The sequence below is a fragment of the Saimiri boliviensis genome, chromosome 1, assembly GCF_048565385.1.
Source record: "Saimiri boliviensis isolate mSaiBol1 chromosome 1, mSaiBol1.pri, whole genome shotgun sequence".
NCBI lineage: Eukaryota > Metazoa > Chordata > Mammalia > Primates > Cebidae > Saimiri > Saimiri boliviensis.
Genome location: NC_133449.1, coordinates 10,988,494 through 11,012,103, shown reverse-complemented (window position 1 = coordinate 11,012,103; position 23,610 = coordinate 10,988,494). Strand labels below are relative to the sequence as shown.

The 23,610-nt window shown below is 40.6% G+C and overlaps 1 protein-coding gene across 3 annotated transcripts in view; it reads left to right on the top strand.

Moving 5' to 3' along the window:
- Positions 1–1,691: 1,691 nt before the first annotated feature.
- ROCK2 (Rho associated coiled-coil containing protein kinase 2) overlaps positions 1,692–23,610 on the top strand; it is a 151,789-nt gene continuing 129,870 nt past the window's right edge. The window contains exon 1 of one of the 3 annotated variants that reach the window (XM_074394045.1): positions 1,692–1,859. Coding sequence is in view for 2 of the 3 variants with exons in the window: in XM_010337938.3 (XP_010336240.2) it covers positions 3,023–3,163 (141 nt within the window). In the remaining variant the exon portion in view is untranslated. Of the gene's footprint in view, positions 1,860–2,532; positions 3,164–23,610 lie in introns of those variants that run through there. The other 2 variants (XM_010337938.3, XM_074394035.1) reach the window with 2 other exon arrangements.

Here is a 23,610-nt window from a genome sequence, read left to right as displayed (position 1 = left end):
AGTGTGTCACATCTGAACTGTGGAGCAGAGGACAGAGGAATGAAGCAGATCTCTGCCTACAGACATGGAGACATGGACATGCCTCTGGGACATATTAGTAATTGAGGGAAAAAACCAAGTTGCAAAACACTATGATATGGTATAATTACATGTATGTGGGGAAAAGGTAACGTATGAATATTTAATGCATATGTATCAGGGCAGATAAAGGCCTTGAGTGACATAAGAATGTGTGTGAAAGCAGAATTGGAAGAGTGATTTTTTAGATTATGTTTTATATATTTCTGGTTTGTTTGAAATTTTACAAGAACCCATTTGTGCATTACTTTTGAAAACAAGAATTATTGTTGTAATCTCCCTCTTACCCCATCCTGCAAAAAGGTTTAACTCATATTAAGAGATTTGTTTTCTCTTCTTCCAGGTAGACAATGGAATAGGTCTTGGGTAAAAATCTTCTGTACCATGACTTTTTCTGGTCTATGTAAATGAGTATATGCAGAAGATACCCAGGATATATATCTTGTTGATCACTACTCTTAAAATACAGTTTTCATGGCTTCCTGTTATTCCAACCAAGCTACATACAATCAGTTAAAATTAATTTGGAAACTGAGAACCACACAGTGGTTTTTGTTTGTTTGTTCGTTTGTTTTGCTTTTGAGTTAGAATCTCACTCCGTTACCAGGCTGGAGGGCAGTGGTGTGATCACAGCTCACTGCAGCTTTGGCCTCCTGAGCTCAATGGACAGGCCTCTCTGCCTCAGCCTCCAGGGTAGCTGGGACTACAGGTGCACACCACCACGCCCTGCTAGACATAGTGCTCCTTTTGCCTTGCATATCATTATACCATCAGAAAAAGATCCATAATCATAGATTATCTCATTATTTTGCTCCAGTGCATAAGTGGGACTGTCTAGCTCTCTCTGTTCTCCTGGTGGCCTCTGTGGAGGTCTGAATGAGTAACCCAACACACAGACTTAAAGGACTCTTTGGATGTAAAGCCAGTGTTACTATCTGAAAGGATAACGCTGTATTGGCTGGATCATCCGCTTCCTGAATGAGTCCACGTAGGGATGGCTTTAACTAACCCAAAACCAAAGAAGAGGCTCCAATTAATCCAATTGTGTGGATCAAAATGCAACTTTTACAAGGCTGAGGCTTTACCCTATCTGTGGGTTTATCTCCGACATGCGAGGGAGGCAGCTTGTATCAGATTGTTGCTTTTCCGAGTGGTTTTCCCATTTTTTGAAATTTTAATGTGTTCTTAAGCATCTTTACAGAAAAAAAAAAATCCCATTCAATTAAGAACTACTACTGTATTGTTCTTACAGCTGCTCATTTTACATAGTTTTAGTGTGTACAAACGATTTTTTTTGTTGTTGCATTTATTTCTAATATACCTTCTCATGTTCCTGCCAAAATTTCATGTTTGACAGTCGCATACCTGCCAGGGTTCTTGCTGTTAATGTGACGGCCCTTGTTTGGGTTACTCAGTTGAACAACTGGGCCCATTCCCAGGTTTTGGTCATCACGAACGTTGTGAATAGCCCTGCTGTTAACATCTTTCCGCAAGTTCTCCCCCTCCTTCGCCCTTTGGATCATTTCCTTGGAAATGTACTTCCTTAAATGGGTTTACTGGGTCAAAGGGGCTCTATGAACGGTTTTATAGCTCCTGGCACATATTTTTCGGATTGCGCCCTGGGCGGATCTGAGCGGTGGCACGGGCCGCAGAGAGGGCTGGAATGCGGAGGAGCGGCCCCGATAACCAGCCCTTTTCCGCCGCCCCCCAAAAGGAGAGGACCCCGCGAAGGCCTGCGGCTGGAAAGCGTTTTTCTGGCGCTCTCCCGTTCTCTCGACGTGGTTAGTGTCTACACCGGGCAGAAACGCTTTCACGATCCCAGGCCCTCCTGCCCCAGGACCAGCATTCCACTCGCCTCCGCCCAGGCGGAATCCCAGACACCCGGGCCCCCTCCCAAGCCCGTCTCGGACCCCCCAGGTCCTGCGGCCCCTCGCGGGCGCCGAGCTCGGTCGCTATTATTTTGGCGCGGGTGAGGCGAGGCCCGCATAGCTGCGCGCTGAGTCAGCGGGGGCCGGGGCGGGGGGCGCGGACGGGCTCCCCCCAGCGCGCGACTGCGTCGGGCCCGGCGTCGGGGGTTCAGCCTCGGGGCGGCGAGGTCGTCCCCGGGGTCGTCCGCAGGGTCCGGCGGAAGGGGCGGGGGTAGCGCGGCAGGACCCGGGTCGGGCGCGTCTCCCCTCCCCCAGCAGGAGCTCGGCTGTGACCGCGCGCCTGGCCATTCGCCTCAGAGAACCCCGCCAGGGGGAGGAGGCGGGGGCGGGCGAGGAAGGGGCGCAGAGGAGAAAGCGGAGCGGGGCAGACGCAGGAAGGGAAAGAAAGAGAGGAAGCGCGGCGCGAGGGGCGGGGCGGGGCGGGGCGGGGCGGGGCGGGGCGGAGCGGGGTGCGCGCGGGCCGGGCGGGGGCGCGCGCTGGCGGCCACGGGCGGAGGGGCTTGTGGGTAGCGGCGGCGCGCGGCCGGAGACGGGCGGCCGCGCGGGAGTGTGTGCGCCGGGAGCGGGTTGAAGGACTGCAAGGCAGCCGGCGGCGACCATGGCAGCGGGCCGGCGGCGGCCGTAGTGGCCCAGGCCTGGACTTCAGCCTCCTGCGGCCCCAGAGGGCGGGGCGGCCCGGGCCACGGCGGTGGCGGCGCCACTTCCCCGCTCCCGCCCGAGGACTCCTGCGGGCGCCGGCGGCGGACCAGCGGACCGGCGGCGCGAATCTGACTGAGGGGCGGGGACGCCGTCTGTCCTCCGCCGCTCCCGGCAGGGCCGGGCCGGGCTGGGCCGGGCGGGCTCCTGGCAGTAGCCCCGGGCAGGCGACCGCCGCGGAGACCCGAAGCCGGAGCTAGAGGCGAGCGGTGGGCCCGGGTGGAGTCCCGGCCGAAGCTGGTGTTTCGGGGGCGGCGCTAGGCCCCGAGGCTGCCGGACCTGAGCGCCAGGCGCCGGAGTGCGGGTCTGGTGGTGGCGGCATGAGCCGGCCCCCGCCGACGGGGAAAATGCCCGGCGCCCCCGAGACCGCGCCGGGGGACGGGGCCGGCGCGAGCCGCCAGAGGAACCTGGAGGCGCTGATCCGAGACCCTCGTTCCCCCATCAACGTGGAGAGCTTGCTGGTAGGTGGCCGGGGCTCCGGAGTCTGCTCGCAGCTCACACCGCAGCTCCCCTCTCCGCGCAGCCCTCGGTGCCCGTCCGCCCGTGGGGAGGGGGAGGTGTTGCCCCACCCCGCCCTGCTTCCGGCAGCCGGGACCGGAGACCGAACGCTTCGGCCACCAAGTTCCCAGAGTAGTGACCCGCCTTTTGATTCCACACTCTACCTCCTGCTGGAGCTGGTGTCATCCCCGGCTGCTCCTTTCTTGCAGCACTGGGAGGAAACACCCCTCTTCTCCTTCCGCCTACCCACTCTGTTTGGGGAGGTGGGTGGAGGACGGGCCATCCTTCATGCCCCAGGTTAGCCAGTTTGAAAGTGTCATGCTACGTGGGGACTTGGTGCGAGCAAAGGAGAGAGAAACCTGATGCTGGCCCTGTTGCAGGTACCCACTGGGGTACATGACAAAGAGCTGCCCTCACTCTCTCCTTTTAGTCTGAAATCTTGGAACACGTAGCTAAAGTTTTGCTGTTTTCACTTGCGTTTGAACATTCCATACTTGCCATTTAGTACATTTTAATTGCTGTAAATTTAATTTCCCGAGATTGCTGCGCCAGAGCCAAAGACGTCTGAATTGTGGAGTAGAATAAATCCCTCCTCTTCATTGCGTCTCTTTCCTAAAATGGCCTTTGAAATCCAAATTAATAGCACCGTAAAGGCTGCTAATTGGCTCTTGATTAAGAAAGCATGTTTTACAAAATAGAAATGCACCGTAGGATGTTGGCTTGTTTATTTTTGTTAGGATAGAATGCTGGCTTATTTCTTGTTTTTGTTAGGATAGACGATTGTATTTCGCAATTTGAGTAGTGTGCAGTGTAGACGCATTCATGGGAAAAGGGGGTGTGGACTTTTACCCTGGGGAGAAGAAAAGTGAAAAAGATACTCTGCATATTAAAATGACTTTGGAAGACTAGAATTAGGGTGGGAGGTCCTTAGATCCGTTAGACATTCTGTGTTGGAATGCAGATATTCTGTTCCCTGTTGGGATAAACCTTACTATATGATGAGAAAAACTGCCTCCTCCCTTTCCAGGGATGGACGGACTGACTTGTCGTCAGAGGCGGTTGGTTATCCTTTGAGGTTTGAGGCATCGTTTGCAGAGTGACTCAATCCTCTTTGGTCAAAATGCAGGAACTGACTTAAGCTATGTTTGTATTTCTGCACAGTTCACAGAAAGTAGTGATGTGCTATATTGTATAACTTGTGTTTGATATTTTACTGATTTTCAGGTTAGTGTGCTCCTGTGTTTTCATGGGAGCAGTTTTTGAAAGTCTTTAATTGGGAGTAAGATTGGTTGCATGGATGGCATAGCTTTTCCTAGGCTAACGCAGCGACTCTGGGCTGCACTCCCAGCATTTTCACTCTGGTATTTTGCTAGCAAAACTTTGACCTAAGGCCAGAAAGTTCAGTTAAAAATAGTACAGCGAATCTCAAGTATTCATCAGCTTCATGCTAAATCCTAGATCGAAACGTTTTGCAATTCACTTTGATATCTTAGATCTTTAATGATATTAATCATAATTACTAGAGTTATTCTGAGCTTGAATGTAAGGTAGTTTATACGTGTAATATGATCATCATTTTTTATTACTTTCTAAATTATTAAAAAATGGCTGTTTTTAAAAGTGAAACCTTTTACCTGCTCAGGAAACACTTATATTAAAGTGACACATTACTGATAATGAGAGTTGACATCAGATGCTGATGATTTGACAGACTGTTATTTCTGCTTCTGGTTGATTAAATATGCTTAGTAAACCTTACCAAGCCAAAAAGTGTCCTTTATTCCTTTGGAACAAGGTTCCTGGGGCTTCTGTTGCAAAATTGATAAATTTTTAAAAAATAATTTTATGATTTATGTGTACTTTATTGTATGAAATATTGGAAATAATTTTTTATTGTGGTAGCATATACAGAATTTACCATTTTTAACCGTTTTTAAGTGTACAGGTTAGTGGCATTAAATAACATTCACATTGTTGTGCAGCCATCACCACTATCCATCTCTGGAAACTTTTCATCTTTCCAGACTGAAACTGTAAATTAATGTTTAAAAGAAGTTATAAAAATTATATTTCCTGAAATACTGATGAAATAATGGCTGGTATCACTTTAAAGATCTGAAATCTTAGCAGTTAGTTGCATTTCACAATTGGTCATTGTTTTACAGCATATGGCATTTATTTTTTGATTTTGCCATAAAAAATAAATATTTTGTCTTTAACAGAAAACTTAAAGGAATATAATTTAAAGCAAACACAGCTGCGACACTAACTTCAGGAGCTCAGAAAGTACCATTAAAAATTGTTTATTCCTATGATGACAAAAGAACGATGAAGTACACCAAAAATTCTTGTATGATGCTTTCACTAGGCTAGGCTTAGAAGGTAAAACTCTGTAGGAAACAAAGTTATGTGAGATAACATGTAAAGTGCTTAGCTTAGTGCTTGGTACATCATAGTGCTCATTAAATTTAGTTCACTTCTCCTGTGCACATTTAGCATGTTTTGAGTTAATTGCTTTAAATTTTCTTTTCAAAGGAAAATGGTTTTATTTGCAACTATTTCTTGCTACATAATTTTGAGTGAATAGCATCATTTGAATTTGCCATCAGAAAAGTGCTAGCAATCATCAGGCACAGATAGAGCTGGATTTCAAAACTAAAGCAGTGTAAAGATGGCATTCTCTTGTTTCTCTGCAAAGGCACATTGCTTTATGTGGGTCCTTAAATTAATCTGAAAAAAATATATCTCTCTTATGGTTGCAGATTGTGAGCTGCTTAGCATTATTTAGAAATAGAGTTTTGAGAGGTTTGCTTCTGTACTGCTTCTTTTTTTTTTTTTTTTTTTTTGGAGGCAGGTCTTCAGTGATAAGTTTTTGAAACCTTTGGGTAAATACCTATGTTTTGTTGTCAAGACTGGCTTCTCATATTACTTACCTATTATGGTAAAAAGAATTGTGTTTCAGGCTTTGCTGAAGAGATGTTTTTCTACAGGTCTGTGCTTTTGAGTTTTGATTTATTTTACTATTTCAAGGAGTAAATAGTCACAATAATCTGTAGAACTCATGCTTGGTAAACTGGTTTCTTTGTGAAGGGTTTGGCATTTATAGCATAAATGTGATTAATTTACTTTAAAACTTGCACATTGATAGGAAATTTTTAAAGAAAATGAGTTAGCTAGGGAGGTTTAAAAAAAGGTGATGTCGGGCCAGGTGCAGTGGCTCAAGCCTGTAATCCCAAAACTTTGGGAGGCCGAGGTGGGTGGATCACGAGGTCAGGAGATTGGGACCATCCTCGCCAACATGGTGAAACCTCGTCTCTACTAAAAATACAAAAAAAATTAGCTGGACGTGGTGGTGCACGCCTGTAGTCCCAGCTCCTTGGGAGGCTGAGGCAGGAGGATTGCCTGAACCCAGGAGGCGGAGATTGCAGTGAGCCAAGATTGTGCCACTGCACTACATCCTGGGTGACCGTGCGAGACTCCATCTCAAAAAAAAATAAAGAAGGTGATGTATGGAACTCACTGTTGGCATGAAGCAGGTGCAGGTCCTCAATCCCTTATCCACAATTTTTGATATATAAAAAACCCTAAAAACCAAGTTTTTGGTAAAACGTGTTTGATGATAACATCTGACCTAATCTGACATTAGAACATTTTTAGTCTTTTCTCTTGATGTTACTAATAATACCTTTTGCTAGAGGAATATTAATGTATTTGATTTCAGGGTGCTGCCCAGATTTTCAAGTGAGTTTTGGAGAATACACAGTATATATGCTGTGTACCATTTTAAAATCCAAGAAGTTCTGAATTCGGAAACATTTTGGTCCTAGGGTAAGGCCAGTGTAGACTAAGTAAGAAAAATGCATTAGTATTTGCACGAATTTTATTAGTATTTTGCATGTAATCTATGCATATTCTCCATATGCTTTAAGTCATCTCTAGATTACTTATAATGCTTAATAGTATGATACTGTATTTTTTTTTTTTTTTTTTCCCGAGATCACTGTCGTCAGGCTTGGAGTGCATTGTTACAATCTTGGCTCACTGTGATCTCCACCTCCTGCGTTCAAGTGATTCCCCTGCCTCAGCCTCCCAAGTAGCTGGGACTACAGGTGTGTATCACCACGCCCGACTAATTTTTTTATTTTAGTAGAGACGAGGTTTCACCATGTTGGCCAGGGTGGTCTTGATCTCCCGACCTCATGATCTGCCTACCTCAGCCTCCCAAAGGGCTGGGATTACAGGCTTGAGCCACTGTGCCCGGCCTGTATTGTTTTTAGTTTGTACTTTTTATTTTTTTTCTAAATATATTTGACCCACAGTTGGTTGGATTCATGGATAGAGAGTCCTAACTGTGTTACATATTTTGGCTTGATTTTTAAAAATATAGAGACAAGGTATTGCTCTGTTGCTCAGGCTGGGATACAGTGGTGCAGTCATAGCTCACTGTGACCTTCTGCTCCTGGTCTCTGTGATCCTTCCAACTTAACCTCTCGTGTAGAGATTACAGGCCTGTGCCACTGTGATTGGCTAACTTGTAAATTTTTTGCAGAAATGAGGTCTTGCTGTGTTGTCCAGGCTGGCCTCAAACTCCTGGCCTCAAGTGAGCCTCCAACCTCAGCCTCTGAAAGCATTGGGATTAGAGGCCTGAGCCACCTGCACCCAGCCTACTTTGGCTCTTAATCCAGCTGCTATGAATGTTTTTATTTCTTTTAGGTAAATTAAATACCTTGTGGTGGAATTGCTGGGTAAACTGCCAGATCTTTTTATGAAGTAGTTATTCCATTTTACATTCCCGCCAACAATACCTGAGCATTCCAGTTGCTCCACATCTTCCCTGACACCGCTCTTTAAAATTTGATTGTGATTTGCATGATTTCCATTTCCCTCATGACTAATGATACACTTTTTCTTGCACTTATTGGCCATTTGTATATTTTCCTTTGTGCAGCATCTGTTCAAAGCAACATATTTCCACTTTTGCCCATTTAAAAAAATTGGGTCATTTATTTATATTTATTATTGAATTATGCAAGTTCTTTTATATATAAAGAGAACACTGCTTGTCAGATATATGTTTTGTAAATGTTTTCTCCCAGCTTATGATGCATCTCTCTTTTGTTTTTTTTTTTTTTTTGAGGTAGAGTCTCGCTGTGTTGCCCAGGCTGGAGTGCAGTAGTGCAATCTCAGCTTGTGGGTTCAAGTGATTCTCCCTCCTCTGCCTCCCGAGTAGCTGGGATTAAGGCATGCACCACCATATCCAGCTAATTATTGTATTTTTAGTAGAGATGGAGTTTCACCATGTTTGCCAGGCTGGTCTCGAGCTCCTGACCTCCACTGATCCACTTGCCTTGGCCTCCCAAGGTGCTGGGATTACAGGCTTGAGCCACTAGACCCAGACCCATGTCTTTTTTTAATAAAAAATTTTAATGGTTACTGTTTTCTATTCAAGTAATTATTGCCATCCCCATGTCCTGAAGATATTCTCCTTTGCTGTCTTCCAGAAGCTTTTTACGTTTAGGACTAGGATGCGTTTTAAGCTAAATTTAAGGTGAAGTGTGAGTTAGGGGTTGAAGTTAATTTTTTTTCCCCACATAATTATCCAGTTATCCAGACTATCCAGCACCATTTAAAAAACAATTTAAGTTTTCTCATGGGATTGCTTTGGCACCTTTGTTAAAAGTCATTTACATTACTGACAGTTGGACTTTTAAATTTGCTTTTTTTTTTTGAGACAGGGTCTCACTCTGTCACCAGGCACCAGGCTGGAGTGCAGTGGCGCGACCTCGGCTCACTGGAGCCTCCACCTCCCAGGTTCAAGCAATTCTCCTTCCTCAGCCTCCCAAGTAGCTGGGACTACAGGCGCATGCCACCACGCCCAGCTAATTTTTTTGTATTTTTAGTAGAGACAGCGTTTCACCGTGTTGGCCAGGATGGTCTCGATCTCTTGACCTCATGATCCGCTTGCCTTTGCCTCCCAAAGTGCTGGGATTACAGGCGTTAGCCACCGCGCCTGGCCTTTTTTTTTTTTTTTTTTTTTAAGACAGAGTCTTGCTGTTGTTGGCCGGGGCTGGAGTACAATGGCACAATCTCAGCTAACTGCAACCTCCGCCTTCTGGGTTCTGGCAGTTCTCCTGCCTCAGCCTCCAGAGTACCTGAGATTACAGTAGGCTGCCACCATGTCTGGCTAATTTTTGTATTTTTAGTAGAGATGGGGTTTCACCATCGTTGGCCAGGCTGGTCTCGGACTCTTGACCTCAGGTGGTCCACCCGCCTCAGCCTCTCAAAGTACTGGGATTATAGCATGCCTGGGCAAATTTGCTTTTTTACCACCTTAGTAACCACATCAGATCATCAGTCCTGGTTCTGTTGTTTAACCCAAGCTCATTTCAAAAGTCATTTCTTGGCTGGGCACAGTGGTTCATGCCTGTAATACCAGTGCTTTAGGAGGCTGAGTTGGGAGGATCACTTGAGCTTAGGAGTTCAAAACCAGTCTGGGCAACATAGCCACATTTCTCGCCTCTACAGAAATAAATTAGCCAGGCATAGTGGCACATCTTGTGATCCTAGCTGTTCAGGAGGCTGAGGCAGGAGGATGACTTGAGTCCAGGAGTTTGAGACTGCAGTGAGCTATAATGGTGCCGCTGCACTTCAGCCTGGGTGATAGAGTGAGACCCTGTCTCTAAAAAAAAAAAAAAAAAAAAAAAAGTTATTTCTTTCTAGTTTCATCTGTACCTGAAGGAAATGGCAACTAAATATGGCTGAGAAGGAAACATAGATTTTATTAGATTTTATTTTTTTGAAGTGAAGAAAAATTTGTCATTTTTTAAATTATAAAAATAATATGCTTTTATTATGGAAAATTTAGGGAGCATAGAAGGATATAAGTAACTATAGTCTCCTTCCCTAGAGGCAATGACTGTTTAACATGTTGGTGTATATATCTTAAATTATATATATATGTTAAAATTTATGCTATTCGTGTATTTCAATTCATCTTTTTAAATATTTAGTGAATAGTATGAGTTTTATGTAGTCACAGTTAGCAGTCTTTTCACTGTAAAGTGATTTATGGCTTAGTGGTCATGTTTAGGAAATTCTCTATTACCAGTATTATATCATCATATACCTGACTCTTTGTTCTCACATGGCTTTATTTTCATTTCATTAGGAATTCTGATGGAAAGTATGAAGTAGGAGTTCAAAGATCATATCAGGAGATTGAGATTTGTCTAGGTAGTAGAATTCCGAAAATATTGATTGGGAGTTTCTGTTTAAATCTCTTTATTATACTTTCTGTTTGGAGAAGGTAATGATTATAGATTTGGTCTCTATTTGAGCCTCTTGAACTTCTTCATGAAAATACTACTCTATAACTATACTTAAAACTGTAATCTGTGCTTATATTAAAGATATATATGTTTTTTGTTTTTTGTTTTGAGACAGAGTCTCATTCTGTCGCCAGGCGCTAGGCTGGAGTGCAGTGGCACAATCTCGGCTCACTGCAACCTCCGCCTCCTGGGTTCAAGCAATTCTCCTGCCTCAACCTCCCGAGTAGCTGGGACTACAGGCGCATGCCACCACGCCCAGCTAATTGTTGTATTTTTAATAGAAACGGGGTTTCACCATGTTGGCCAGGATGGTCTCGATTTCTTGACCTCGTGGTCTGCCCGCCTTGGCCTCCCAAAGTGCTGGGATTACAGGCTTGAGCCACCGCGCCCGGCCTGATATATATGTTTATTTACATATATAAACATGTATATATGTATAAACATTTATATATGTATATAAGCATATATATGTGGGCTGTTAGTGATAAGGATTACTGGTGGAGAGAATGTGGAGGACTCAGTGCATTTTTAAAATAACATAAAAGAACATTTTCCATTGGTGGGCTAGCATATTACATGGAGCTTAATATTGAATAAATTGATGTGAAATCATGGTGCAGTTAGGGCTCAACTAAAGCTATATTCCATCTTTGATTGGGATTGTTCTTCTTTCCTCTCATCTGTACTCCCCCCCACGTTAAAGTATGATTAAATTGTATAATATTCTTGCAAATTCTGCAGTTAGGTGTTCCAAATGACCCTCACATATCTTTTAAAAAAGCATTTGGGCCACAATAGTTAGCATTTCTCTCATTTCCCGCCTTCTCCCCCATCCCCCCGTGTGTATATGTATGTGTCAGTTAAAGGGAAATATTCGGATTCATTTTTAGTTCATTGTTGAAAATATTTCGAGAAATGTTTCTAAGTCCAGGAATGATTTTATGGGTTGATGCTTCATTTTAGTAAGGCATGAGCTGTTTGTTCAGATATCTAAAGTGCTTTATAATTTATTTTTGTTATAGTTGATCATTTAATATTCAATGTTTGAATGTTTTTATTCTCGAAAAGAGTTTGACCCCAGATTTTTTTTAGTTATAAAGCAAGTGATAGGCATTTTGTTTTCAAGGTATTATAGACTTGGAACTATTTCTAACATTTAATTATGAAGCTTTCTGAGCCATGGAAATGAATTAGGAAAGTGTTCTGTAGCAGTACTTCATTTAGATAGAAACGGGCCAGAGCAGGGCTGCTGTTGTCTTAATTACCTGGATGATTGTGTTGAGGAATGCTTAATACACTAAGCATTGGCTTCGTATATGCTTCTTGGCTTTTGAGTTTATTTCTATTTAATGCACATAATACAAGCTCTTTTAGGACTTGGGTCTTTTGTGTTTTCTTATTCTGTAAATATCTGTTGAATGAACTAACAGTTCTTTTTTTTTAAATAACAAGAGTGATAACCTGTAGAAATAGCTCTGCTTGGAGAGGTATTAATTAAAATACTTCCCAGATAAACATTTTGATATTTGTTTCTGTTACTTAGTTCTTATCTATCCATAGGAAACAAGAGAAGTAAACAGTAACATAAAAGAACGTAACATAACATATGTAGTCAGGCATCATTGTTTACTAGTATTGCTGGTTCTTTTTAGTTTCAGCTGTTTTATTGATGTATAATTTATGCACCGTAAATTTCTTCCATTGTAAATGTACAGTGTAATGATTTTTAGTAAATTTATAAAGTTGTGTAACCTCCACAATCCATTTTCATTACCCTCCTAAAATGCCCTTGATCCTGTTTGCGGTCAGTCCTGAATCCCAACCACAGCCAACCACTGATCTGCTTTCTGTCTCTGTAATTTTGTCTGTTCTATAAATCCCATGTAAGTGGAATCATAAGATATACAGTCATTTCCACCTGGCTTCTTTTACCTAACATAATGTTTCTGACGTTCATCTGTGTTGCAGCATGAATACTATGTTCTTTTTTTTTTTTTTTTTTTTGAGACGGAGTTTCGCTCTTGTTACCCAGGCTGGAGTGCAATGGCGCGATCTTGGCTCACCGCAACCTCTGCTGCCTCCTGGGTTCAAGCAATTCTCCTGCCTCAGCTTCCTGAGTAGCTGGGATTACAGGCACGCGCCACCGTCCAGCTAATTTTTTGTATTTTTAGTAGAGACGGGGTTTCACCATGTTGACCAGGATGGTCTTGATCTCTCGACCTCGTGATCCACCCGCCTCGGCCTCCCAAATTGCTGGGATTACAGGCTTGAGCCACCATGCCCGGCAATACTATGTTCTTTTAAATTGATGAGTAATATTCCATTGTTATGGATATACCATATTTTGTTTATGAATTCACCATATTTGAGGGCATATGTTTTCATTTCTCTTGGGTAGATTCCAAGGAGTGGGACTGCAAGGTCATATGGTAAATTTATGTTTAACTTTTGAGAGACTGCAGACTGTTTTCCGAAGTAGCCCTACCATTTTACATTCTCACCAGAAATGTTTGAGGGTTTCAGTTTCTCCATATCATCACAAAGCACTTGGTATTGTGTGTCATTGTAATTATAGTCATTGTAGTGCATTTTACCAATGACAAATGATGTTGGCCACTGTTTTATATGGATGTTTTGCTTGTTCTTTTAATTTTTTATAATGTGTCATGAGTATGGTCTAATTTGAATCAGTATATTTAAATTGTTTTTGTTTTTATGCAAGGAAATAATATGGTAATCAATTGGTGAAGAAGTTTTATTTTGTATACCACAGGCCAGTTCCAGTGTTGGGAATTCCAGAAATAGAATACAAATGCAGATTAGAGCCCTCTGAATGTGGAATTATTCTACTAATTAGTGTGTACTCTTGAAAGACCTAGTTAATACTGAGCATTTTAAAAATACCTTGTTATGATACTTTTTGTCTCCAAGGAATGAGTTGAGTCTTGCTGATCTGTGTAGGCTGTTTTTTTTTTTTTAATAAATTTTTTTTTTTTTAAAGATGGGGTCTCCCCTTGTTGTCCAGGCTGGAGTGCAGTGGCGTGATCATAGCTCACTGCAGCTTAGAACTCCTGGGCTCAGGCAGTCCTCCTATCTCAGCCTCCTAAGTAGCTGGGACTACAGGAGCATGCCATTTCACCTGGCTGATGGGTAGGCGTTCATAATGGCAGTGGAGTCTTCTGACGTACACATGGCTTTTACGTGGTTTTTTTTTTTCCAATTTGTGTTCATCTTCCCTCTTTTGATTGTTTTGAGCGTGTTAGGTGTAAGCTTATAAACTTACTTCCTTTTTTTTTTTTTTGAGACGGAGTTTCACTCTTGTTACCCAGGCTGGAGTGCAATGGCACGATCTCGGCTCACCGCAACCTCCGCCTCCTGGGTTCAGGCAATTCTCCTGCCTCAGCCTCCTGAGTAGCTGGGATTACAGGCACGCGCCACCACGCCCAGCTAGTTTTTTGTATTTTTAGTAGAGACGGGGTTTCACCATGTTGACCAGGATGGTCTTGATCTCTCGACCTCGTGATCCACCTGCCTCAGCCTCCCAAAGTGCTGGGATTACAGGCTTGAGCCACCGCGCCCGGCCACTTCTCTTTTTTTTGACAGAGAAGAGATTTTATCTTTATGCTTCTCTGTTAAAACAGTATTACTTTAATAATTTGGTTCATCTAGAGGGTTGGTGTTTTAAGCACTGTTATACTTGTCTTTTGGCTTGTTTTTGAGTACTCATTTTAATTTACCTCACAGATACAAAATTTGTCTGTTCTTGTTCACAGGCGGCATTAGATGTTGACTTGTGGGATTGCATTATGTGCGAATTTTTGCATCTTATCCAACATACTGTGTTCTTTTCAGGTTTAAAAGTAGCCTTATTTACGCATTCTGTATCAGTTTGTGATTCTACTGTTTTACCTTGTGTTTAAGTATGACTCCTCTAGAAGTTATACTCAGAATATGCTTATTGAAATTGAAGGTTTCTTTTTAATTTTAGTTTAGATAAATTTAATTATTTTGAGTTTTTATTAAAGATAACTACATGTGAGACCTTTTTTTTTTTTTTTTGGAACAGTGAAGGAAACTTAGAAAATCATTCTTCTTCTTAATATTATTTTTTTGAGATGGAGTCTCGCACTGTCACCCAGGCTGGAGTGCAGTGGCGCCATCTTGACCCACTGCAACTTCTGCCTCCCGGGTTCAAGTGATCTTCCTGCCTCAGCCTCCTGAGTAGCTGGGATTACAGGTTGGTGCCAACATGTCCAGCTAATTTTTGTGTTTTTAGTAGAGTTGGGGTTTCACCATGTTGGACAGGCTGATCTCGAACTCTTAACCTCAGGTAATCCACCCGCCTTGGCCTCCCAAAGTGCTGGGATTACAGGCATGAGCCACTGCACTCAGCCAAAAGTAATTCTTTTAGTATTTAAGATGCTTCTCTAATATATTCAAGATGGATTTTAAACATTTTTGGTTTTAAAACGAAAAGGAAAAGAAAATGTATTAGCATAGTTGTCATGAACTTGTCATGCCTACAGTTGTCATGCCTACAGGATCTAGTGAAAAATGTGTTTTTGTATGTTGAAATCCCTGTGAAAATATTTCCTGTATTAAATATGAAAATATTAGTCTGATTTTGAAAAGTGTATCATCTTTTTCAGATAAATTTTGTTATTTTAGAGTTACAGTTTGTGGGATTTTTATCTCATGGCTAACAAAACTACCTACTCTTGTGGCCATGGCACAATTAAACAATACGTGGCTCTAGAATAACATATAATAAAAATATCTTTAAAGGTCTAGGGATTTATGACATTTTGTCTTTTAAAATGTATTGTTTTCAAATAATTGCTGAATAGAAAGATAATTAGAAATGTGAAATATGAAACTAGGTGATGTTTCTTTCACTGACTGAATATATTTCTGCAGTTATCTTTAGAAGTGTATTACAGGTTATTTAGAAACATTTTTATTGGGATTATTTTTCTAGTAAGAAACATTTAACAATCTGGTGTGATGAGAAATCCTAATTTCATAATATCTCGGTGTTGTACAAGATGCTGTAGCATTTCTATCTGTTTGAAAAAAATGCAATTAATTTGAGACTTCATGAGTCAGTTGTGACATGTTTGTGCTAAAAATATTCTCAGTCATTATTTCTTGCTGTAGCCATATGCAACTCATGGTTGCAACATTTAAAAGTAGAGTATGGATAATGTTTTGTTTATGTTGTTTTATTCAGGTTAAAGAAGAATTTAATCACAAAAATAAGAGAAAATTTAAAGAATTTAGTCACTAAACAACGAGAAAACTCACGTAAAGGATTTTGCTGATGGATTTGAAAAATAATTTCTGCTGCAAGCATTTTTTTTTTTTTTGAAAAAGAGGGGAAGCTGTAAAGTTATAAATTTTGAATACATTCTGGAAAGCAGATTGTTTTCCATATTTAAGACATTTCCATAATAGGAGAAAAGCAGATGATACAAATAAAACTAAATTTAGAACTAATAAAAGGAAACTCTAGTACAAAATTGGCTTGTGAAATTTTCTTCTGAGGGGAGTCATAAAATATAACAGTAAATAAATTTTTAAAAAGTTACCCTTTTTTTTGGAGATGGGATTGATACAAGCTTTTAGCATAGGGAAATTTTGTCTTTCAGAATGATATAGCGAATGTCAATACTTGGTATAGTGTTTTAGTGTGCTTCCCCCCTCTTTTAAACAGAATTATTCAGTTTGACTCTAGTTACAACAGATTGTGAAATAAAAGTTTAAAAATCTGAATAATGTCTTATTTTAAATGATTTTTTACTAATGACATGCCACTAAAGTAAGTACACAAGGTGGTTCCCTGTTTGATCTCATTAACATATGAAGGTTAAAATGAATTTTTCTTTAGGGTTCCACCCCCTACCCCCACCAAGGTAGTGAAGATGCGCAAAAAATGAAGGAAAATGACGTGAATTTTAAATTTCAAGTGTATTTTTAAAAGAGATAGTAGTATAGTGGAAAGAACGTTGGATTTGGAGTCAGAAAAGCCAAGACTGGTGTTAATTAATGAGATGTTCTGCTGATTATCTTCTTGATTGTGAGTAATTTATAGGACTGTCTGCCTTCAAGGAGTTGTGAAGAAGAAATTTAGTGAGAAGCTAACTATATGTGCTAGTGTTTTATAAACTGTACAGAACTAGCTTTTTTACACAGTTGAAGAACTATGTGTATAACAGCCCGTGTTGTATGTGTCTGTCAGTGTTTTCCAAAAGAGATGTGTGTACAGAATCAACTTCCCGATATTTAGCCTGTTCCCCCCACCCCCTCAAAAAAGTAGCACATTATTTGGCACATATTAGCTTCCCTAAGTGTTAAATAAATGAATGAAAATTAGTTGGCATTTTTGTGTTCTGAATTCACTGAGTGTGATTAGTTGCATTGGGGTTTTGGATGGACCTTTACAGTCTAAAAGAATAGTAAGACAAAGTATTGGTGGGGTTTATGGCTTATAGATAATGGGCTTTGAGGATATAAGTTTCTTATCAGAGATGTGGAAGGGAAGGGAGTGAGCAGGGCCAGGGATAGAGGCAGTCTTCTTTTCACTGATAATCTGAATATAATATCTTCTCCTATATTCTTTGCCCTTGTGTGTTCCTGAAATACTCTGCCTCCTTCTCTGCTTTATCAGCTTACCACAAAAACAAAATAAACAAAACAAACTTAATTTTTTAAATTAGGTTGTTTTTTCTTTCTGATATAAACATTGCTGCAGTGAACATAGTTATAAATATTTTTGTGCATGTATGTGAATATTTTTATAGATATTAAGAAACAGAATTGTCAAAGGGTATATGCACATTTGCACATTTTAAAATCTCCAAATAATCTCAATTATCTTTTTAAAAGGCTTTAGCAAATTGAACTCTCCCAGTAGTGATGAGAATACACAGAGTTCCCTATTTTTGGAATATGGAATATTCAGGTAGGCTGAATATTATTAGCCCTTTATATTATTTGCCAGCCTGGTAGTTTTGTAAAAAGCCAGTGTATCCCTTTGTTTTTATATATTTTTTAATATTTTACTACAGATGCGATTGAGTACCCGTTGTTAGTCTTTCCTGGGTTTTAATTCTTTAAGACTCACCACCTTAAATTTTTTTTCCCTGTGAAGTCTTTCATTTCCTCCGCACTCCTTCTCCCAACCCCAGGCAACTTCCTTCTCCCATTTGGTCACATAGTGCTTTGCACATGCCTCTGTTTTAAGTGATTATAATCATATTATGATTATTTATTTATTTTCCTTTTCCTTACCAGACCATGTGACTCCTCTAGGGTTGTGAGTACATGATATTTGTCTTTATGTCTCTTCTCAGTATTTAGCACTGGGCCTATAGCACTTGGCATGTGTTAAGGAAGCTTTATTGAAAGGTTAGTCTCATTCCCAATTGAGAATCTGCTTGTAAGGTTTGCTGCCCCCTTTTTGTTTTGGGGGTGATGGCTGTTAATGCTAATGGTGCTAATTCAGCCCCTTCATTTTATAAACTAGACCGAATGCCTTGTTTGGTTAAAGAGATGCTTTTATTTCTTTATGATATCCTATTAGGTGTTATGAAACATAGCGAGACTCTGAACTAGGAGTTACTTGTGGTCCAGGACAAACGTTCGTTTTTACAATGTGAGATAGATGGTGAGCTCTCAGTTCTTCCGGGCCAAGGCTAACTGCTGGAGCTTTTGCCTGATTGTTTTAGTTTGTAGCCTTAAGCCAGCACAAAGCATCCAATTCATTTGGCTCCTTCCAGACAGGTTGAATCTTCTCACATATTGGAAATAGACTCCCTTGTAACTGCATTTCTTCAAGGCACTAGCTGATTCCTGAGAGGCCTGATACCTTCTTTTCCAGAGAACTCTTGGGATCTGCCCCCTGGGCTACCTTCCCATGAAGCGACCCTACCAAATCTCATTTCGTTATCACTTTGTCCTGCCCAAGGTAGATAAATAAGCCCTCATACATCTGTCTTCTCATTCTTGTTTCCCCACCTGTTCCCCATTTTCACACATTTTTTTCTCCTGTTCTAAGGTTAATATATTCACTTGCATCTTCAAATTCTTTACCAAATGTTTCTTTTATCTTTTCCTTAGGTAAAGCTGCTATACCGCTTTTGAGGAAAAGCTCTCTCTAGTGGAGCTTGAACCTTCCTGTACTCCTTATATCTCTCAGCATAGCAAAGGATGGGAGAGGGTTTCCTTCTCACTTTGCCACTGCAGTGCCTACCAAACCTTCCTGTTAAAATTCCTGTTAAGTCTGATATAGTTAGAGTGTATGTCTTCTACCTTTCCTCATGGCTATCACCTGTTGACCTTTTTCTTGGCCATATTCTCTTTCTCATCGAAGACAGGCATGTGGCTCACAATCTTTCCCCACAAGGCTTTGCCACCATTCCTGGTGAATTTAGAGTTTATGTGAACATCTGCTCAGGACTCTGGCTTTACAGTTTCCTAATTTCATCATCTCTAGTGGTCTTTCTTTTCACTTAATTCACTTAATCCCTTGGAGCTACACTGGACCTCACCGTTACCTAAAATTGGCTTTACCTTTGAGGTCATAAATTTAAACATCTCTAAATGGTTCCTTTACTAACAGGCAGGAACTCATTGTCCGTCACTTCAGACTTCTTACCAGAATTCTCAGTGTCCTTGTCCTCATGAATTTTCATCGTATGCATCTGGCAAAACCTAGGTTCTGGATCAGTTTGTCTCTCTGGCTAACAAAAAAAGCATTTGTTGAGCAGTGATGGATAAAAATCACTCACAATTACCCAGATTAGTGGTACTGCTAATTCATAATCTCTAGTCCCTGAAAGGGCTATCAGGGCTGCAGTACAATTCTTCTATTCTCCATAGGGACTATTTTAATCATTCTTTTTTTTCTTTAAACTTAAGAAATAAAGTATCCTCCCCAGATGGTCTTCCTACTTCAAGGGAAAATAGAACCCATGAAAAGGAGATCCCTTATATTTCCTGTTAACTTGACTCACCAGTTATTTCCTCTGTAGCATTTGTTCTTCCTTTCCTTCTGTTTCAGTAGATGAGATGTTCCTCATGCTGTCTCAGGCTGATTCTCCAACTGTGCTCTGGGTCTCATTCTTTTCATCCTGCTGATTAACTCTGTCTTTAATCTCTCTCTTAATTCTGATTATTTCCCATCTCACTAGTAAACATATTCACAAAACAACCAAAATACTCCTAGACATAAATCTCAATTCTTACTGCATGATATGGTCAGAAAATAAAAAACAAAACAAAAAGGAAACCTCAGTTCTTTCTAGGTTCTGCCTCCCCTTCTCACCAGCAAAACAAAGCCCCAAACTTGTGTACTTCTCTGCTGTCTCATGTTCTGTTCACTTTTCAGTACACTATAATGTATTCTCTCATCATTCACTAAAACTGCTCTCTCCAAGATCATCTGGACTTGCTGCTGCTAAACCTCATAGAACGGTTAAAAGTACTTGACACTTGTCAAATTGCTGTCTTCTGTTGGCTTCTGTGGCAGTACACAAAGTCTTTAGCTGTTTTTCCTCAGGCTCCTTTGCTGCCTCCTCCTCTTCTGCTAAAAGGGAATGTTTCTTCCTTTTTTTTTTTTTTTTCTAAATACATTTGCCATCTTGGTTTTGTATCTTTTCTAGGACTTTGTCATTTATATGTTGATGCCTTCCGTTTTATCCATCTGAGAGCTTGTTTGAGCCTCCAGCTCACATATCCAGCTACCTACTACTGGTCATCTCTACTTGGATGTACTGCAGATACTTAAAGATAACATAACTCCAGCTACATTCTTTTTCCCCCATTGCTTCCAAATCTGCTTCATTTCCTTTAGTCTTAGACTCAGTGATTGTTTCCACTATCCATTTAGCTTGGATCAGGCAAACAATCTGGTCTCTATTTTTTTGACCTTAAATTGTCCCCAGATCTTATCAGTGTTACGTCTTAAAGGGGATTCACTTTCCTTCCATACACTGTCATGCCATTTCTAGATTATTATGGTATTCTCTTCCCTGGTGTCCTTTTCCCCAGCTTTTCTAGTCTTTTATCCATTTTCTACTCTCCAGCCAGACTAATTATGAAATGCAGACTTACCCTGTTATTCTCTTAAGTATTTAAATGACTGATTTCCCATTCATTCAGGGAAAAGTAAAAAATGCTAATTATTTCCCACAAAATTGTTTGTGATCTAACTTCTGCTCACTTCTCTAACCTGTCTCTTGTCCCTTACTCCTCCCTTTCTCTCATATCCCACCCATATTAAATAACTTTCATTTGAAGCTGCACCATTTTTCCTCCTATCTTCAAGTTGTTAAAAAATGTAGATCCCTCTGCTTAAGATACTAATACGAACTCCCCAAATATTACAGTAATGCAGCGTGTGGAAAAACTTCTGTAGCATTTTACTTAGTTTGGTTTGAAGTTGGATTCTTGAACGACAAGACAAATATGTATAGTTGCCCCTTAGTGTCCGAGGGGGATTGGTTTCAAGACCCCAGAACCCCCGTGGATACCAAAGTCGGTGCATGTACTAGTGCCACAGCCAGCCCTGCTGGACCCACATAGGCAAAAAACTAGTCTTGCCGTTAGTCATGGATGCGGAACTCGTGCATGAGGAGAACTGACTGTACTTACTGGAAAAAAATCCACTTATAGATAAACTTGTGTGGTTCAAACCCATATTAAGGGTCAGCTGTATTTATAATAATGTCTTTCAGAAACTGATCTATTTCTGTATTTAATCATAGTGGAGAATTGGTTTGTATAATGCAGAGGGTATTTCCTTAGAAAAGTGTTTCCGGTGGAAGTTGCTCATGGGAACTCATGCTACTTGTGAGCATTTCTGTTATGAGAAGTATGTATAAAATAGTTGGCTTTTGGAAAAATAGTAATATAAATGGGCATAAAACTTCTTTAACATAGAAAATGAATAGCTGTTTAAAATAATAAGCACTTGAAACCTATCATGTTGAATAGAGGTTTTATTGATGTACTATTAAGGTTATTGTCATAGCAAAAATAATACAAGTAAAACATGCATCTCTTACTATGTGCCAGTCACTGTGCTTTACTAATTTGTTAGATTTCTGTGTCATTTTTCCAGTGCCATGAAAATAACATGTTCTTTAAAGATTGGCTTCTTTTACTTAGCACTTCCCTCCCTATCTTTTCATAGCTTGTTAGCTCATTTCTTTTTAGTGCTCAATGATATTCCATTGTCTGCATGTACCATAGTTGATTTATCCACTCACCCACTGAACAACATTTGGTTGCTTCCAAGTTTTGCTAATTATGTATAAAGCTGCTAATAAACGTTTGTGTGCAGGATTTTGTGTGAACATAAGTTTTTTGTTTTTGTTTTTTTTTTTGAGACGGAGTCTTGCTCTGTTGCCAGGCTGGAGTGCAGTGGCGTCATCTTGGCTCACTGCAACCTCTGCTTCCCAGGTTCAGGCGATTCTCCTGCCTCAGCCTCCCGACTACAGGTGTGTGCCACCATGCCCAGCTAGGTTTTGTATTTTTAGTAGAGACGGGGTTTCACCATGTTGGCCAGGATGGTCTCAATCTCTTGACCTCATGATCCGCCTGCCTTGGCCTCCGAAAGTGCTGGGATTACAGGTGTGAGTCACTGTGCCCAGCAGTTTTTTAACTCCTTCAAGTAAATACCAAGGAGTGCAATTGCTGGACCGTATGGTAAGAGTGTGATTCCAGCTGTATGACGTTCCTGGACAAAGGCAAGAGTAAGGAACCAGTAAAAAGATCAGTGCCTGTTAGTGTGAAAGGAGAGATGAATAGGTGGAGAACAGAAGATTCTTAGGGCAGTGAAAACACTAAATATGCTTTACTAAAATGGTGGATACAGGTCATTATGCCTTTGTGTGAACCCATAGGATGTGTAGTACCAAGAATGAATACTGATGGTAACTATGGACTTTGGGGGATAATGATGTGTCAGTGTTGTAGGTTTATTTGTTGTAACAAATGTGTCATTCTGGTGAAGGATGTTGATAGTGGGGGAAGGCTATGTATATGCAGTGGTGAGGGGTAGTGAGACATCTCTGCACCTTTTGGTTTTGAAGTGAACCTGTAACTGCTCTTTAAATAAAGTCTTAAAAAATATTCTTTAAAAATACTCTGCCCTTAGAAATACTTATGAATTCAAATATGGTTTAAAATATTTCTAAAAAATTATTACCTCTTCTGGGTAGCGTAGAGTTAGTTGTGTACTTTTTGCAAACATAGTAAGAAACCTCTTGTCTATTATAGTTATCTTAAAGTCAGAATGTGTGAGTAGATTATATATATCTAATATATAATTTCACCCAGTTCTTTGAATAAAGGTTGATTCATTCTGCACCTGAAAGATTTAGTGTCTTAGATTTAATGTAGGGCAGATATACAGAATAGAGAGGAAACTGAGGTTTGGGGTTTGTCCTGTGACATGCAGCTACCAAGTGGCAGAACTGGAAAAGAATCAATGTCTGTAGATTTCTAAGACAGTGTTCTTTTTTCTTTATTATGCTTATTTTCTGAAGTAAAACCTCAAGCTCTGAACAAGAAATTGGTAGCTATTTGGACAAGCTGGGTGGCTATCTTAGAAAACTAATTAATAATAATAAATGTTTTAGCATTAAAAGGATTCCAAACTTCAGAATATTTGTTATCTGTGATTGTTCAGCTTGTTTACCTTAAAAAATCCCTTTAGGTTCAAGTTATTCTTCACTCTTCTCCAAAAGAGCACTGCTTTGGGTTTTTTCATGTCTACAAGTAAAGGGAGCATTTCACTGTATGATATATACTTACTGGAAGTCTGCAGTATGATCGATAATTCAAAACCAGTGTATTATCTAATGATCACTTTTTATTTCTGAGTTTATTGGTTTGTGTGGAACATTTGAATATGGATGTGTGTGAAATTCTACAGATTAATGTTAAAATATGAAGCTGAATTCTAGACTTTCATCTCTTTGATTTTCCCTTCTTGTTGGTATTGACCTCTTTTGATTGCTGGTTGTGAGCAGCATTATCTCTTAAATTGCTGCAAAGGATTAATGTGAGGAGAGCTG